General features: G+C 35.5%; 1 protein-coding gene across 2 annotated transcripts in view; it reads right to left on the bottom strand.

Annotated features, from left to right (window-relative positions):
* Positions 1–17,023, bottom strand: part of DMD (dystrophin) — a 1,630,689-nt gene that overhangs the window by 1,341,330 nt on the left and 272,336 nt on the right. For both annotated transcript variants that reach the window (XM_047076051.1, XM_047076052.1), the window contains exon 14: positions 6,162–6,249. In XM_047076051.1, the coding sequence (XP_046932007.1) occupies positions 6,162–6,249 (88 nt within the window). The remainder of the gene's footprint in view (positions 1–6,161; positions 6,250–17,023) is intronic.

Genomic DNA, 17,023 nt, shown 5'->3' on the forward strand with positions numbered 1-17,023 from the left:
AATCCATTTTTTAGTAGCACATTAGAATCTCAGGGATAATGGATCATAATCCATTCACATCTCATATTCTAAACAACCCCTGAAATAGTCCATGAATAAATATATTGCACCCAGAGGAAATGGATCATTACTTCAAGTGCATCCATTAATTTTATTACTTGTGTACAGTGCATAACAGACTGTTAGAATAATTTTAATTGTGCACCACCTTCCATGCAAGTACTTCAGAACTGCCACTTAAAGTGAAGTATTCCTCATCAAGTATATTCATCATTAGCCATGAAGCCAGGGTAGAATAATGCAAAACCTGTGTTTTCAGAGCTCTTGAATTAGAAGAATATTTAGGATGAAAACTTAAAGTTTCTAATAGACTCCAATTTTTATTGAATATTAGGTAAGGGTCATTAGAAGTCAATTTGACATCCAACGTAACCGCCTAAAATGTAACAGAAATTTACTGAGTCCATGAAAATAAGGCTTGAGTAGTGTAGACTAAATTCTAGAGGTTTCTTTGACCACACTCACTTGTATACAATGGCTGCATCATTTTTTAAATAGCTTTTAAAAACTAGTAGGTTTATATAAATTTATACCCCTAGTGAATATAATGCATAAATTACCACTTGAGCTCTTTCTTCACTTTTTCCTATTTTTAAACATCACTGAATTATGAGACAAAGGCCAGATTCCTACTTATATTTGTTTTCGTGACTAATTTTCTCCAACAACTGTGACCACTGTGACCTTCTCCCTTTCCTTCTCTCTCTCTCTCTCACACACACACACACAGACACACACACACACACACACACACAGCAAGAAGTCTTTTCCCATGGAGATTGGAATCAAAGAATAATGTGCCACCACTCCCTGTTGGGATAAGCACTGGGTGTTGTATGGAAACCAATTTGACAATAAATTTCATATATTTTTAAAAAAATAAGAAAAAAAAAGAATAATGTGCCACTCAATTAAGAACATTTATTGAGTATGAAGTCTGTGGAGACCATTACCCAAGCAATCCTTAAAAAAAAAACCAGGAGACATAAATCAAACTACCCAGAACCAAGGAGAGAGTAAGGAGGATAAGAGAGGAGAAAATGGGTGCAACTGTGGAAAGCTATTCATTTACGATGGAGGGGCTGGACTATTGCAGACAGTACTGTTTCCAGGCCCCATGGTTACACAGACCAGTCGTGAAATGTCTTCCTATTAAACAATATAATTAGAAGAGTTATTGTCACTGAAAATCCTTCACAACGATGTGAAGAGAAGCTAATGAGAGGTCTGGCTTTGAGATGAGCCAGTCCAACTATAATCCGTGTCCTTATCCATCTAACAAAATTTTGTTGCCCAAACTCAAAAGACATCATGTATATGAAGTACATAATGAACTACAAACCAAAATACTAAAAATACAGTTACATAGTTAATATTAAGATAAGAGGTGTTCTTGTCTCTGTTATCGGTCTGTACTATTTAATTACAATCCTTAGCCAACTTACTATTAGGTATTATTTTATACACTATAATCTAACACTCAAGGGATGATCGTTTTGAGATATTCTTCTAGTCTAATATACTAATAATTACTACTTTTATTTAAACGTTTCCTTAATGTGATTGTCTTCAGACTCTTAATTAACATACAGAAAACTACAATTAGAAATTGAAAGTGAAGCTCAGTTTAAGGTAGAAAACATCACTAACCCTATTAGATAATTATATCACAGTATCTCCTCTGCATATTGTAGTCAAACAATTTTATGCGGGAAATATAAAGGTGGGGAAACTGAGCTATGTTTACGTGTGCTTTCAAATAAATGGTTTGATGTAAGTATTTTCTTGGTAGTTTTATTAATAATAAAGGAAAACAATTTATCTAAACCAGGCATTTTTTTTAATACCTGGCTGCTAAGGAGAACAAATAGAGATGCAAGAACATTATTTTACAAACAAAATTAAGAATAAAGTCTAATCTAAATAGGTAGAAACAAAGTAAGCAAATGTTTACATATAAAAATATTCTAGAATGTCCTGAAATCCTATAGTCTCGCTCATACACTGCAAAGCTTTGGCTCTCAAGTAAGCAGATCAGTTTAAAAAAAACTGTTTGACATAAAATCTTAGGAAATTGGGATTCCTTAACTAATAATCAATAGTAATGATAGTGTAGCAAGATTCTTTACCATATTTAGTTGTTAAATTTTCTAAAATTTTAATCATTTTATACCAATTTTGTATTTACACGAAAAATTATTTTAAAAAAAACTTAAAGAAGGTTACATTGTATCCATGAAAAAAAATGAAATAAATACAAATTTGGAAACCCTCCTTCTCGGTATAACACAGCTTCAGGAAACATAATTAGATCACTAGGTACACAGTCTCGTCTCCCAGTCACTCTCATTAAAATTCTAGAAAGCCAACAATTTCTTGAGACTGAAGTTATTATTCCCATCTTCCAGAGTGACAATAAGTTTCATAAAAATTACATGTGTGAACAAACTTCTCTAATAAAGAATTTCTCTTCGCCATCCAACACCCTCTCAAATTACTCCCATACTTATCCAATCAAATGGTGTTGACAAGAAGCACAAATTTAATGTTAGTTCAGCAAGAATATAGGTAAGGAATAGATAAGCCAGTTAATTCTACCAAAATCCATGTCAAAACCTTAAAAACATGAGTTTTAAGCTAACACTCTGTTAGTGGCACTGTAGTCTCTTTTTTTAGCCTATTAGGATCAGGAACATCACTCACACTCTTACAAAAGAAGTGGGACATCCTCAAGGAAAATGTTCCACTAAGCCTTAAAGTATGCAAATAATTTATTCAACCTCCCTTTTTTGGGTATAAAAAAAAAGTTGCAAATAAATTCGTAAGAGTCTCCTACTGAATCTGTACATACTTCCCAAATATAAATCATTCTAGTATAAAACTCACAATATAATATTAAAATTCACACTATATTTAAGTGTATTTTAATATTCTGCAAATAAGTCTTTGCATTTGATAAAGTACAGTCAAAATGAAAATTATCTTAAGTTGGTTCTAAGTTCTACTTGACCCTGCAAAACTAAACACATGTTACGAGAAATCGTGTTTTCAGGACATAAAACTGATTTTGAACAAAATTCTGTGACATCAAATCAAAGTCACTTCTATATTGGCATCATGGTACCTTACACTTGTAACAATTTTAAGACACTCGCCCTTTTTCTTAATTTCCTTTGAGAAACTGCCTTCAAGACTGATAGGTTTTGTTTTCTACATTTCTTAGCTGATGCTAAAAATTCATTCTTTCAGTAGATATTTAGAAATGGCCAAAAGGGATTTAGAAATACAGCTGATGTGCCATTCCATTTTGTTCCAAAACTGATGCAAAATGTAAGTATTGAGGATTTTTTTTTGCATGTCTTCGATTTTCATTCTGAAGAAAAATTTCAAAGAGGAGTTCTGAAATCATTCCAGAACTTTAAAGAAGCACTGTAATCTTGGGGTAAATTATCTGAAGTAAAAAAAATTCAGCTTTCTATGTATACATACATAGAAAATATAGCATTTATAAAATGTTTTTAAAAATAGTTATGTCATTCTTTATACATATTTCACACTATATATGTTAAATGTTGTGAGCACAATAAAACAAACTATCAATATTTGTATCAGTTGAATAAGATTTTAACATTATACAAGAATGACTTGTCTTTATCTTTATTTTGGAGGCCAAGGTATGTGGTTAACAGGCATATACATTTACGTGAGGTCATAAATGAAGTGCCATGATTCAGTTGTTATTTTCCTTTCCATAAATAAAACGGTAAGAATATATGTGTGTTTTATATGGTTATGAGTTTTACTTTAACTCCACAGCCTAAATGTGAGAAAAGAAATTCTGGGCTTGTAAATTTCAGACCTTAACTTTCAGCTCCCTGAGCCACACCAGTTAACTCTAGCTTTTGGTTCTAGGCCCCTGGAGCCAACGTAAATTAGGGTTAGGAGTCCCAATGAAATAATACCTGGAGAGGTGTTCCAGGCATTTATTTGTGTGTCTGTCTTAACTCACCAATTGCACAATCACATAAAATAAGTATCATGAATTACACTTAATTCTGTGTAAGACCAAAAAGGAACAGAAAGATAAGTTACAGTCTTTGAGTCTACTTTTTAGTAATCATATAAACTGTTTGAAATAATGGAGCATAAGAGCTATGCTCTAGCTACAGCCCAAATTTGGGCCTGATCATCTAACAGTCAGACCTTATCTTTATTGGCCTAACAGATAAGAAGCTTAAAATTTGATCAATAAAGTCAACCAGTAAGGAATGTCACACGTCACACCCTGCCTCTTACTGCTCTTTGTTCTCCTCACAAGTTGCCAATATCCTTAGAAGTATTATTATTCTCTGACCAAAATTAACTCCATTACTGCCTTAACTTTGCTTTGCTAGGAATTTCACCAATCTGTATTTATTAAGGACCTAATGTATGTCTTGATTTTTCTTGAGGTCTCCAAAACTTAGAGCTATGAGGGCATTAATCTAGAAAATGACATCATCACTAATCATATAATCCTTTTAATCCTATCTGTGTTTCTTTTTTGTTTTAATGCTTTATTTGTTTTTTTGAGAGCCAGAGACAGAGTGTGAGTGGGGGAGGGGGAGGGAGAGAAGGAGACAACAGAATTCGAAGCAGGCTCCAGGCTCTGGGCTGTCAGCACAGAGCCTGTTGTGGGGCTCGAACCCACGAACTGTGAGATCAGGACCCGAGCCGAAGTCTAATGCTCAACCGACGAGCTACCCAGGCGCCCCCTATCGGTGGTTTTAACTACCAAAAAAGTCACTCCCTTCATTTCTAAATTTTAACGGTTTTGAATAATGATTCGAGGTAAGGTACACTTGATATGTGATTATAAAATGAGACCATTTAAAGGTATAGATTTTACATTGGCTTATAAAAATAAAAAAAAGTGATAATATAGTTCCTGGGGTAAATTGCCTAACAGCTACAAAACCATTTTTTAGATAATACAATTTCATTTAATACAAGTATGCTGTTATCAAACTCATCAGTCAAAGCACCCAGCAACATACATACAAACAATAACCTTTCGGTATTTTACATCTTCTATGTATTCATTAACTTGTTAACCCAATCTTTAGCTGTCATGTTTGCTTGTTTTTATTGTTAACCAAATACAGTCATGGGGCTCATTAAAAGAAAAAAAAAATGAATTGATTTCCTAGGAAGATCACTGAACTTTTTAATGCCAACATGGCAATTAAGGCAAAGAAATAATTCATACACAAAAATTATGCCCCAGAATGCAGGCAGGTTCTCAAAAAAGCTGACATGTACAAAAAAAATTTTGTTACATTTGGTTATTATATTCTTACAAACATATCCTGTGAAATATGTAAAAAAAAAAAATCTTGTCTGAAAATACCCGAGTCTTATAAATTACTTCTATCTGGAAGTGAATAGAGAAGCAGAACAATGGCAATTTCAAACAGGTTTGTTCACAAGTGATGTCAATAACTAGTATTTTGTTCAGAAAAGTTAATTTTAATTCATTCTTAAAAAAAATTGTTAGCTTTGCCCTTTTACCTTACTCAAAAACAGCTGAAGTTAAAAAAAATAAACTTTCCCCTGAGGAGTCATTTGTAAAAGGACTAAAAAATTAGATAAAAAGCAACAGAAAAAAATGTCAAATATATTATTAGCAAAAGGTGTGCTGATGAGGCCTTACACATAATTTTAGTCTGTTCAGAAAAATATATTGCGAGAATTACTTAAAATCAGATGACAATCAGTTTCCACATAGTATAGGATTGCTTACATTCCCCATGATTTCTGCAAACCTTGTTTTCTTAAATTACTTGGACAAATGCTAGCAGGATTTGCATTAAAATTGATTTCTCCGCAATAGATTGATAAAATATTCTAGCACATCCCATTTTCTTCCATTGGACTCAAAGATGAATTTCCTCTAATAATTTCCTTAGCATTAAGAAAGAATAATAAAAAGCTCACAAACCCACTTCAATTTAAATTTGCATTCAGGAAGTGCTTGTCTGATATAATTCAGCTGATAAATATGAACCTATGTGTTTATCAAATCCCTAAGAAGATTATCTAAATCAACTCCGTGTAATTACCATTCACCATCTGTTCCACCAGGGCCTGAGCTGATCTGCTGGCGTCTTGCAGTTTTCTGAACTTCTCCGCTTTTTCTCGCTCTATGGCCTGCAGCATGATAGCAAAGGTGAGTATTTCAATACAAGGATTGTGAAGCTACACAGTAATTATAACTTCTACCTGCCCTTTCAAGCCTTAAGATATTTCACTCTGTCAGCTTATCGTGTGAATCTAAAGACGTCTTTCTCAAGTTTCTTGGCACCAGAATCATCAAAATGACAGTGAAAGCACAAACCATTTTCATACCGAATTGCTACTACTTTTAATAAGATTTCTGCTCTGAACTTATTTTTTTTACATAATAGTTTCTGATGCATTGTAATATAAAACTGCAAAAAAAAAAGGAACAAAAGCAAATTGTAAGAAACAATCAAATGATACAGTGACAGATAATTAAAAATGGAATTTGTCTTTTAAATACACACCACTGAAGTTACTCTGAATAACTTATGTATTCTGTATTAAAATCAAAGAAAAAAGTCTTATGAGTATATAAAAAGGGAAAAGCGTACCAGCAGGAATATTTTAGCAAAATAAAACCCACCCATATTTATCAAAACACAAGACTGCAGGTTAATTTTTCTCTCTAAAACTTTCAAAGTACTCCCATTTCAAGGAAAAATAGATTCAGTTTCAAAATGTTTTCGAAATCCCTTTGTTCATTTCTCCTAACATAGAGTTAGCCTTTGAACAATGAAAACACAATTATTTAAATTAACGAAATGGAGCATTTGATACCCTTGGATTTAGCTAATAATGTCTCTACAGAGATATTTTTAAGATCACATAAAATACCAGATTGTAAAATGTGATACATTACAACTGCATGACCATAGTCATTAACAATGAGGCTGTAACAGTATGCTTTATGTTGTAAAACAGAACTATTCACAGAAAAAGCAAGCTTTAAGTCATTTTGCATATAGCTAGAGCCACACTCCTGTGACTAAGTAATAGTATAATACAAAGATTTCACTTGAGTTTGTGACAGATTATTCCACATCAGACCATTTTTCTAATTTTTATTCAGATCTCTAGGCATTTAAACAAATATTCCAAGGTGTAATACTGGAGCACAGGTGGGAGGCATATAATCAATAAGTGCACACTCTGCAGAGCTTTGTTCAATAGAATTTTCTTCAAGGACAAAAATATTACACATCTGTGCTGTCCAGTACAGTAGCCACTAGCCACACGTGGGTACTGAGCACTTGAAAGGCGGCAAGTGTGACTGAGGAAACTAATTTTTAATCTAATATAATTAAATTTAAATTTAAAAAGCCACAGTGTGTCGAGTGCCAATTGGAATTACACAGTGCAGATCTAGAGTCTTCCCTTTGAAAGCAAACAAAGACAAAAAGAAAGGTATGTCAACTAAATATAGATATAGATATTATGGCAACATCAGAAATACGTTTAGGGAAAGATGTAATCATCTTATTTCTAGACAAGACTATTTCCCAAGCACACCAAATGATGGGAGTGCTCATACTATAATCCATACATTTTTAAGTATTTAAAAAGATTCTCCAGTTTAAAGAAATAACCACAAATGAATGGAGGGCTTTTAAAAGTGATTTTAAGAAGAGTTTCATGAAATAGGATTACTGGATACAAGGTCAAGAGGACAAAATGCAAAAAAAAAAAAAAAAGCCTATAGACAACAGGATATATCCAATCAGGGGAAAAAAAAAAAAACTAATAAACAAAATACTAATTAAAATTTAGCCAAATAAATAAATGAAATAAAATACTGTAAAAGGACAGTCTTCATTTCTGTTTTTGTTTTTTTTAAGTATTTATAGCCTATCTGGAAAATATACTTTTTATGTTACACTGTCAAGGGCAGCAAATGAAAATTCAGGTTCATGTCATCAGTAGGGAAACTCTAAAAGTGATAGACACATTTTAATATCTTGTATTCTACTTGAAAATTTCAAAGCACACAGACTGTGGTGTTTGGGGAGTATATGCTCCCAGGATCCCATACCAATTAGCAGGTGAAACTTCTGGGTTACCTTGAAAGTCATTTTCACAAAGGCATTATCAAATTGTTGACACAAGTATTTGCACAACCCTGGGAGGTCCTAACTTTCTAGTAGAATTGAAAAGTCCATGAAAATAAAGTAGCCACGGCATTTTGGTTAAAGGTAAGAACCTAGAAGAAGTTCCCAAATTCCCATTTTCTCAACTTTCAATTTTTGCCTTCAAAATTCCCTGTTCTTAGAAAGTAGCTTATTGGCACATGTTTTCAGTACTTTAAATTTATTCTCCATTAAAACGTAAATGCTATTATTTGCCAAGGACTCTGAGAACTTTAGAAGAGAAAACATTAGCACATTCTAAATAAATATATAACATTCACAACTACCAAGATCTATAGCAGGATCTGGGGTGTTCCACATTTGAACTACATCAGCAAAAGGGGGACCAGAGAGAGAAGAAAAAAATATGTTTATTCCAAGAGAACAAGAACAACAAACTGGTATTCTCCTACTGAAACAGTGTTAGAGTTAGCCTTTCCTATCAGGAGTTTCTATTTTTACTACAGTGAGGTTCTGTTTTTTTTTTTTTTTTTAACATGAAATTATACAAAGGGTAGAATCAGAACACTGTATTGTCTTTATAAGGGATGAAAAAATTATCAATGTCCTTCTACATGTCATGATCATCATCATTTTATTCTAAGCATCTAATTGAATAATCAATTAGTATCGCTAACAGAAAGGAAAACTTCTAACTGATTATTTCAGGGGTAACTAGCTTAAATATCTAGTTTGGTTAATCACATTATTCTAGTTATTCTAATATACATATAATAACAATAACCATCACAATAAAAGAATAAGTTATGGAATAGGTACTCTTGCTCTTAAAGTTTGACGGAAGAGCAAAGTGAGGCACACACACCAAATGACAGTTTATGTGCATTATTCCATATGTATTTCATAATAATTCTGTAGGATAGAAGGAACCAGCAGTGTCTTACCCTCTTTTATACCAGAGAAAACGGAGCATCACCAAGATTAAGTCATATATACAAGATCGTAGAAGCAGAAGGCTTTACATCCAATCTTAGAACCCTGATAATCTATTTACAAGTTCAGCTCTTTTAAACCCACTTTGTTGCTTCCAAGGGTATTCCAATGAAAATTAATCAAACAGCTGTGAACCTATCCAACCACAACTCACAGCAAAAGTGACCCGATAGTTCAGATATAGTCAAAGATGACATTCAAAATATTTAACCAGTAATGCAGTCTGGGCTCCAAGGTATCAGAAGGAGTTCCTGATCACTCAGAATGGACAATGAGTGCCTACAGGCTGACTGGCCACTCTGTGTATGGCTCAATTACCGTACCCCGATGCCGGATGTCTATTAAACACAAACTGAGTAACGGGTTATAAATAGAGACATAGGTCTGAGAAAGAAGCATTTAATGGCCACGACGTCATCTGTCAGTGTGTAGATGCTATCTGGGTTCCCCTAAGTAACATCACTTTCAAGGGGAATATTGGAAAATAAAGAGAGGTACTGGCACAAATGTACCTTGAGGGGTATGAGCAAGACAGTGAAGAGTCCAGAAAACGTTTCATTTCAAACACAGCTAGCTATAGGTGGTTGATGAAAAGTGAGGAAATTTAGGGTGGCAAGAAGACAGTAAAGAAGGTAATGAAAAGTTTTGGAGTCATTCTGTTCTCAGATGGTTTGAATTCCATCTCCACTGCTTACCAGCTGTTTGACATTTGGAAAGTGATTCAACCTTTCTGAGCCTCAATATTTTCTATGTAAAGTAACAATAAAGATACCTACCCTCCAGGGATTCTGAGAAGATTAAAGGAGGCTCTTCAAATAATTTATTGCCCAAACTGGGACAATTCTTACATAGTAAAATGGAAATCTAGAAATAATTAAGCTGTAACAAATGGAATGCCACAAACGGAGAATGGCCCAAACTGCCACATGTGGGCATTCTACTGAACGGTGATTTGAATAACTTTCAAAACAAGTTTAGGAATCAATTTTGATCTAAGAGTTGATTACAGTACCTTGCCCACGAAAAGGTGTGACAAGAATCCAAGTAACCACATACACAAAGTGTTATAGAAGTCTACTAAATAAAAAGCACTGACATTCCCTTTTTTGCTGGATCCAGACACATACTCATTCTTTCTCAAATGAAATATATGAATGTCTGTGTTAATATAGGTCAGATTACTAGTTCCTGATGCTTCTACCTTCTCTCATTTTCTCAGAGAAATATATGTAAAAGGCAAAGAAAAAGTAAAATCAAAATCACGTGACCACCACAAAGTGCAGAGAGAAACAGGATTCTGGAAAAGGGAAGGCATAACCCTTACTTTTTTTTTTTTAATTTTTTTTTCAACGTTTATTTATTTTTGGGACAGAGAGAGACAGAGCATGAACGGGGGAGGAGCAGAGAGAGAGGGAGACACAGAATCGGAAACAGGCTCCAGGCTCTGAGCCATCAGCCCAGAGCCCGACGCGGGGCTCGAACTCACGGACCGCGAGATCGTGACCTGGCTTAAGTCGGACGCTTAACCGACTGTGCCACCCAGGCGCCCCAACCCTTACTTTAAAGAGGCACGTGCCACCAAAGAGAAAAAGTGGCCCCCCGCAATTCTCCACTGCAAAGTACAAATGAGCCCATGGCAGAAGAGAAGATGAAAGAAGAGCAAAAAGAAAAGAGAGAAAGAGAGAAACTGGTCCTCACACCTGTTCCCTTATTCAGTGCCATCAAAGCTTCCTATTAATGACACCATTAGCCCCCACGCTACCACATTCAGTGGCTGATTCTCAGTTCTCAACTTGCTTTAATGCCATCATTTGATCCACAGGCACTTCTTCAAAATGTTTCTTCATTTGCTTTCCTAGATGACAAGTACACAGTTTTACTCCTACGTCAAGGACACTCCCTTCACCCAATTTCCTGTGCTGGTTCTTCCACATTGCCCTGGATAGATGTATAGAGGCTACATCTAGAGCGTCGTTGTTTCAAGCCAAAAGTTTATAATCCTTCCTGACTGTTCTTTTTCTCTCAAACCCCATATCCAATAAATCCCTCAGAAACTCCTGTTGACCCTAACCTCAAAACACGTCCAGAAAATGATGTTGTTACTGTGCTCACTACTACCACACTAGTAAAACAAAACAAAACAAAACAAAACAAAACAAAACAAAACAAAACAAAAACCCTCCATTATCACTAAGTGGTCTGGATGTTTCCAAACAGCCTACTAAATGGTATTTCTACTTCCATCTTTGCTTTTTGATGGTATATTCTCAGCACAGCAGACCGAAGAAGCCAGAAACAATGGAGGTCAGCTCAACTCTCCAGTGGCTTCCCTTCCCTCTCTGAATAAAAGCCCAAGTCCTAACCGAGGCCCATCTTGTATTAACCTCCTTAACTTCTCTGACCTCAGCAGCTGTGACCCAATACCCTAATTCTTCAGCTCCGCCACATTCTGTGGTTCTCTGACACTCTAGGCAGGCTCCTCCCTCAGTCCTATCCATTCTCTCTTCCCTCTCCATGAAATGCTCCTATCTCAGGTATCTATAAGTCACTCACTGCTTTTAGATCTTTACTTAAAGGTCACTTTCTCAGGGAGACCGGCTATTGCTACTCTATCTGCACACACACACAACTTCCTAGCCCTCATTCCTCCTTTATTTTTGCCTCAGACAATTATCAATAACAGTCTATACATTTTGCATATTAATCTTGCTTAATTTTCGTCTTCCCCACTGGAAAAGAAATTATATAAGATCAGGTATCCTCATGTACCTCCTTCTTCATGTCACATCCAGTACGCAGAAGAGGGTCTGGTACATAGTAGACACATAGTAAGGTGAGGTCTACTGGAGCATAAGGCCTCCATATAGAGTATTATTCTCTCTCCCACCCTCCCCACAGTTAAAATGCTCTATGAAGGTGTAAATGCAGAACAAATTCTAGTAGCTATACATACAGCGATCACAGAACCAGCCTAGGAGGTTAAGTGCTGCAAGCTCAATAAAGGGAAGCTGGATTAAATGAAAGTCTTCTAGAAGATGCAGGTTAGATGGGGAGTTGGGCACATTGGCCTGCTTTCCAACAGGACTGTTATGAAGTCCTGATAGCAGTAATAAGCAATTACCCAAACAGAAGACAAATAGCACCACATAAAATTCATTAAATCAAAACTTAATAGAATCTTACCTTGGATGAGGAAAAGAAAACAAAGAGAGAGGAAAAAAAACAACATAATGCTTATAATATTTGTTACAGAATAATGAAAAAATACCACACTGCAAAAATTAGAGGGAGCGTAAACTCCCAGCGATGGTCTACCAAACAAAATTTCAGCAAACTTTTTTGGCATCCTCACTGAGACATCATGGAGTCCATGCCAAAGTAATAGCAAACTGACAGCCTAGAAGAGCTTGAGTTCCACAGAAATGGAATGAAATTTCAAGATCACAGAGACACGGATCTCATAAGGAAGAAACTAAAACTGCATTACCCATCATCCAAACTCATACTGGAGTTTGTAAAATGTAGAACTGACACTAAACAAAAGAGACTTTTTCATGACCATGGTACTAACCAGGATTCTTTGGACCTCAGAAACAGATAAACAAGTGTTCCAGTTGGCTGGTAGAGAAGAGCATATCTTAAAGTACCCTAATTAAGTTGTTCCTGCATTTTCAGATCGTGTCATACTAGGCTAACATGTCAAAAAAATTTTTTTTTTATCACTAGAGAATAAGAGTGACAACTGTTAGTTGGTCTCAGAAATGTGGGCACTATATTTTTCTTAGATATTTTTCTAGTTTTTAACCATCTTCAGTCTTTACTCCTCTTCTATGGCTCACTTTCTCTCTCTCCACTTTCTCTCTATAGACAGACACATAGATAGATAGACAGATAGATAGATAGATAGATAGATAGATAGATATGTAAACATATATGTGTGTGTATACACACACACACACACACATTTATATATTAGCTTTCCCCTTGTTTTCAAGGCCAAAATATCAACCGAATGCTTTTCAAGCATGACATCCATTTTGTTCTATGCATTTCATCTTCACTGTTAGTCCAAGTATCTCTAGTTAGATTTCTCAACACCATACAGAGACATCTTTCATGAAGGGCACCAATTTTCTTCTTGCCAAGAGCAATGCTTCTTCGAGCATTAAGAACCGATGACTAAAACTACCATTTAGAAATCACCTTGTTCAGGAAAACATCTCTGCCCTAGACATTATTATCTTTCTCTAATCTTTCTTCCTCAGGAAACTCATCCAGCTTTTCTGTATATCTGTTTCCCTATCTCTGTTTATCGCATATGTATGTGTGTGTGCGCATACACATACACAGTATTTTTAATCTTAAAATTCCATTTTATAATAGAACATATACTTTTGAAATGATTTTTCTTAACAGAGTATTAAATACTTTAGTCAATATATATTTAATATATAAGCATAGGTTTAGAAGCTGCTACTCACATTCTAAATTATCTAGTACAGATAATTTCAAGAATACAATAGCTAAAAAAAAAAAGACATCAGTGAACCATTCCATAAGGAATGTATCATTAATTTCAAAATATATTAAAAACACATAAAAATTCTTGGAGGTATCAGGCAATTAAAAATTCTAAAATGTGTAACTTCAAGTGCAAAATAAAAGGCAAATGAGTTGTATTATAATATAAAGAAAGAAGAATCATAACTAAGTTTTAAGCAAAGTATACAAAGAAGGGAAGTTTACTCATTCTCTAATAAGTTGATTAAAAACACCCTATGACCTCTTCCTCCTTCTTTATCAGCATCTTTTAAAAGCCTCCTCTTTTCATGACATCTTCTCTAATTAATATGAAAGTAAGTTCCAGATTCCCCAGAGGCCTACCCTGACTTTAGAAGCAATTAATTTTCTATTCACTTAACATTCTATAATGAAGTTTTGCCCTTTGACAGAAAAAGTAATTTATTCACTCAAATGTTTATTCAGAAGTTGTTATATCCTTCATATTGGTAGCAGGGCTTGACTTAAAATGTGCCCGAGGAACCGAAAAAAAAATCACTTATTCTTATAGTCAAACATCAGTTGTGTTAAATACCAGGCCCTATATTAGGCACTGGCATGTCAAAACCAAAGTAAGCCAAGCCAAAACAAAAAACAAAACCAAATTAAGCTCCCATCCCTAATGTCTAGAAACCCACACTCTAATCAATGTTACAATGGCCAGCAATCAGTTTGGATAAGTAAAAAGGAATTACATCATGGTATCCTTCATAAAGGCAATGTGAAAATACTGACTCTGTCAATGCCTTCCAGCCAAAGGCCACCAGGAACATGTCTATAGATTAACAAAGTTAAGTTGAAAGGTGTAGGGCTGTAAGAAGATAGAAAGACTTTATCGGAGTTGTGCACATGTAAGGTGAGGGGGTGGTCAAGGAAGTAATGAGATGTTGTAAGGAAGCAGAAGTGCTTCTATGACTGGGTATCTTAAAAGGTTTTGTCTAGGCGGCAAGAACAGGGTAAAGAGACTAAAGCCAGGATTACAAAGATGACATAATCTGTCCTATCAGTGAAGATGGGGGACATGCAGTCACTTGGGATGGCTTTCACCATGTTATTTTTTTGTGTCTGTACTGAAACATGATTACAAAACAGTCATTTTTTGTCTTGATCCACCACATTCATGAAGTGGTCTTGTCTAAGTGTTGGCATTCGGAGTCATTGTGCATATTCAACAGGACAACATCACAGACTAGCTATGAGCACGAGCACAGCATCGAGCATCTCTCAGTACTAACTGAAGAAGCCAAGCCAGCTCCTGATTATCAATGGCTGCTTTCGGCTTTCTCAAATGAATATCAACAGAGGCATAACAGGGTAATATTCATGTTTTACTAAGTTCGCTTTGACAGAACTCATGCTAAAACTTCTAAAGGAATACAACATTAGTGGCAGGGAAGACCACATAGGGATTGGCATCTTAAACAGAGGTGAGCCATGATACTAGCTTCAATAAGGGCTATAGTGATGCGAATAGAGAGAACAGGACAGTTTCAAGAGCTGGTAAGAGAATAAAATTAATTGAACTTGGATAGACTGGCAAATGGTAGGAAAAGGTCTAGATGACCAGTTAGCTTTTAGGTTTCTGGACTAGGGTGTCAAAACAAAGAAAGAGAAATAAAGGAGGGCTGGGGAGATCATGAGGTTTATTTTCAGTTTTCAGGCAAATATTCAATTAAAGTCTATTAGGCAAGTAAGCAAACGGGCTTGGGCTTTAAGGGAGAGGCATGAGCTAATGATACAAAATTGGGGTTCATTAGAAAATAGATGTTATTTGAATAGGAGGGAAAGAGGATAATCCAGAGAAGAAAAACAAGACAATAATTGTGTAGAATATCACTATTGAAGGAAAAGGGGATAAAACAAATGACCAAAATGTTCAAAAGGAGACCAGTAGATAATGGTAGCCCATAAACCCAGAGAGTAAAGAATTCCGTGAAGGATAAAGAGGTTAATAGAATCTAGTCCCGCAGAGAAGTTGAAGAACATAAAGCACAAAAATGGTCCTATGTGTTTATAGGAGAGGAGGGGTTTAGTGAAGATATGGACATATGGCTGAATGGAAGCAGGTTCTTTAGGACATACACACAGATTAGCCTTGACCAGCCAAAGCACCATCTCTTCCAACAAGGCAAAGGAGGTAAAAAAGGAATATGAGAACAAATACACACAATTTGTGAGGTATTATCTTAAAATAAGAGGGAAAGTCATCTACCATAAATGGTGGGGAAAAGTTTAGGAGATCCACTAAAAATGTGAAATAATTGTTAACAGAAATAGGGAAGAAAATGTACTAGGAATGCATGAAAGCTTATGGAGAAGTACCAAGCAATCTGTGTAAATACGGTATTTCAGGAAAAGAGTCATGTCTGGCAATGAAACATCTATAGTTATGCAAGTGGGCAGCTGAATTGAGGAGATTAGGGAAATGGCAACTTTTGGAGATAGCAGGACAGCCTACAGGGTCTGGGATTTTTATGGACGAAGGTACAACTTGGGTGGAGAAGATGGTGATCCTAATGCCAAAGTCTTCAATGAGAAAAATAATATTATAAAATGGTGATAGATGGCTATTGGGCATCAAACACAAGGGAAGAGATTTTTACATAGAGAGCAGTACCTTTGGAACTGGCCCTGGGAAGTGAGGAAACTAGCACATCTAAATGAGTGGCAAAGTCAAAGAGTCATGAGTGTTAGTGGTGTTCCTGAGGGTCAAAGTGGTTTCCATGGATGCACAGAAGGAGTACACAGGACAGAAAGTTTCTTTCCGAAGAAGGGCTCCAGAGTACAGAGGGACTGTGAGCAGGAAGGCACGAAAAACAAGCGAGGCAGAGGAAAGCGAGTGTAAAAGAGCAGAGAGATGAAGATACAAGAAAGCACAGATGAATGGAGAGACCTCTGTTCTGGGTGGTAAACCCGGATAATTGAAGTAAAAGAAATGTAGAAAGAATTGGCTTAAATATTTCCAGTACAACTTGTTTAAAAGTTGATTTGGTGTCAAGGGAGCATTGGCTCCAGAAAGAGCCCAAGGTCTGTTGACCTTAACAGCTGGTATGAAGGCTTTCAAGAGAACACTGTACAGGTGTACAATCACCTTGTAGTAAGACTACACTGTTATTTCAATTCCTACCTTATATTACCATGGGCTCAATTCAAAAAGTTGAGTAGCTTTACCTATGAAGTCAGATTGCAATTCTCAACTGTGGTGACATTAACACAATGAGTAA

The sequence above is a fragment of the Lynx rufus genome, unplaced genomic scaffold, assembly GCF_022079265.1.
Source record: "Lynx rufus isolate CCGP_SWC_20201006 ecotype Redwood Valley unplaced genomic scaffold, mLynRuf1.p SCAF_14, whole genome shotgun sequence".
NCBI lineage: Eukaryota > Metazoa > Chordata > Mammalia > Carnivora > Felidae > Lynx > Lynx rufus.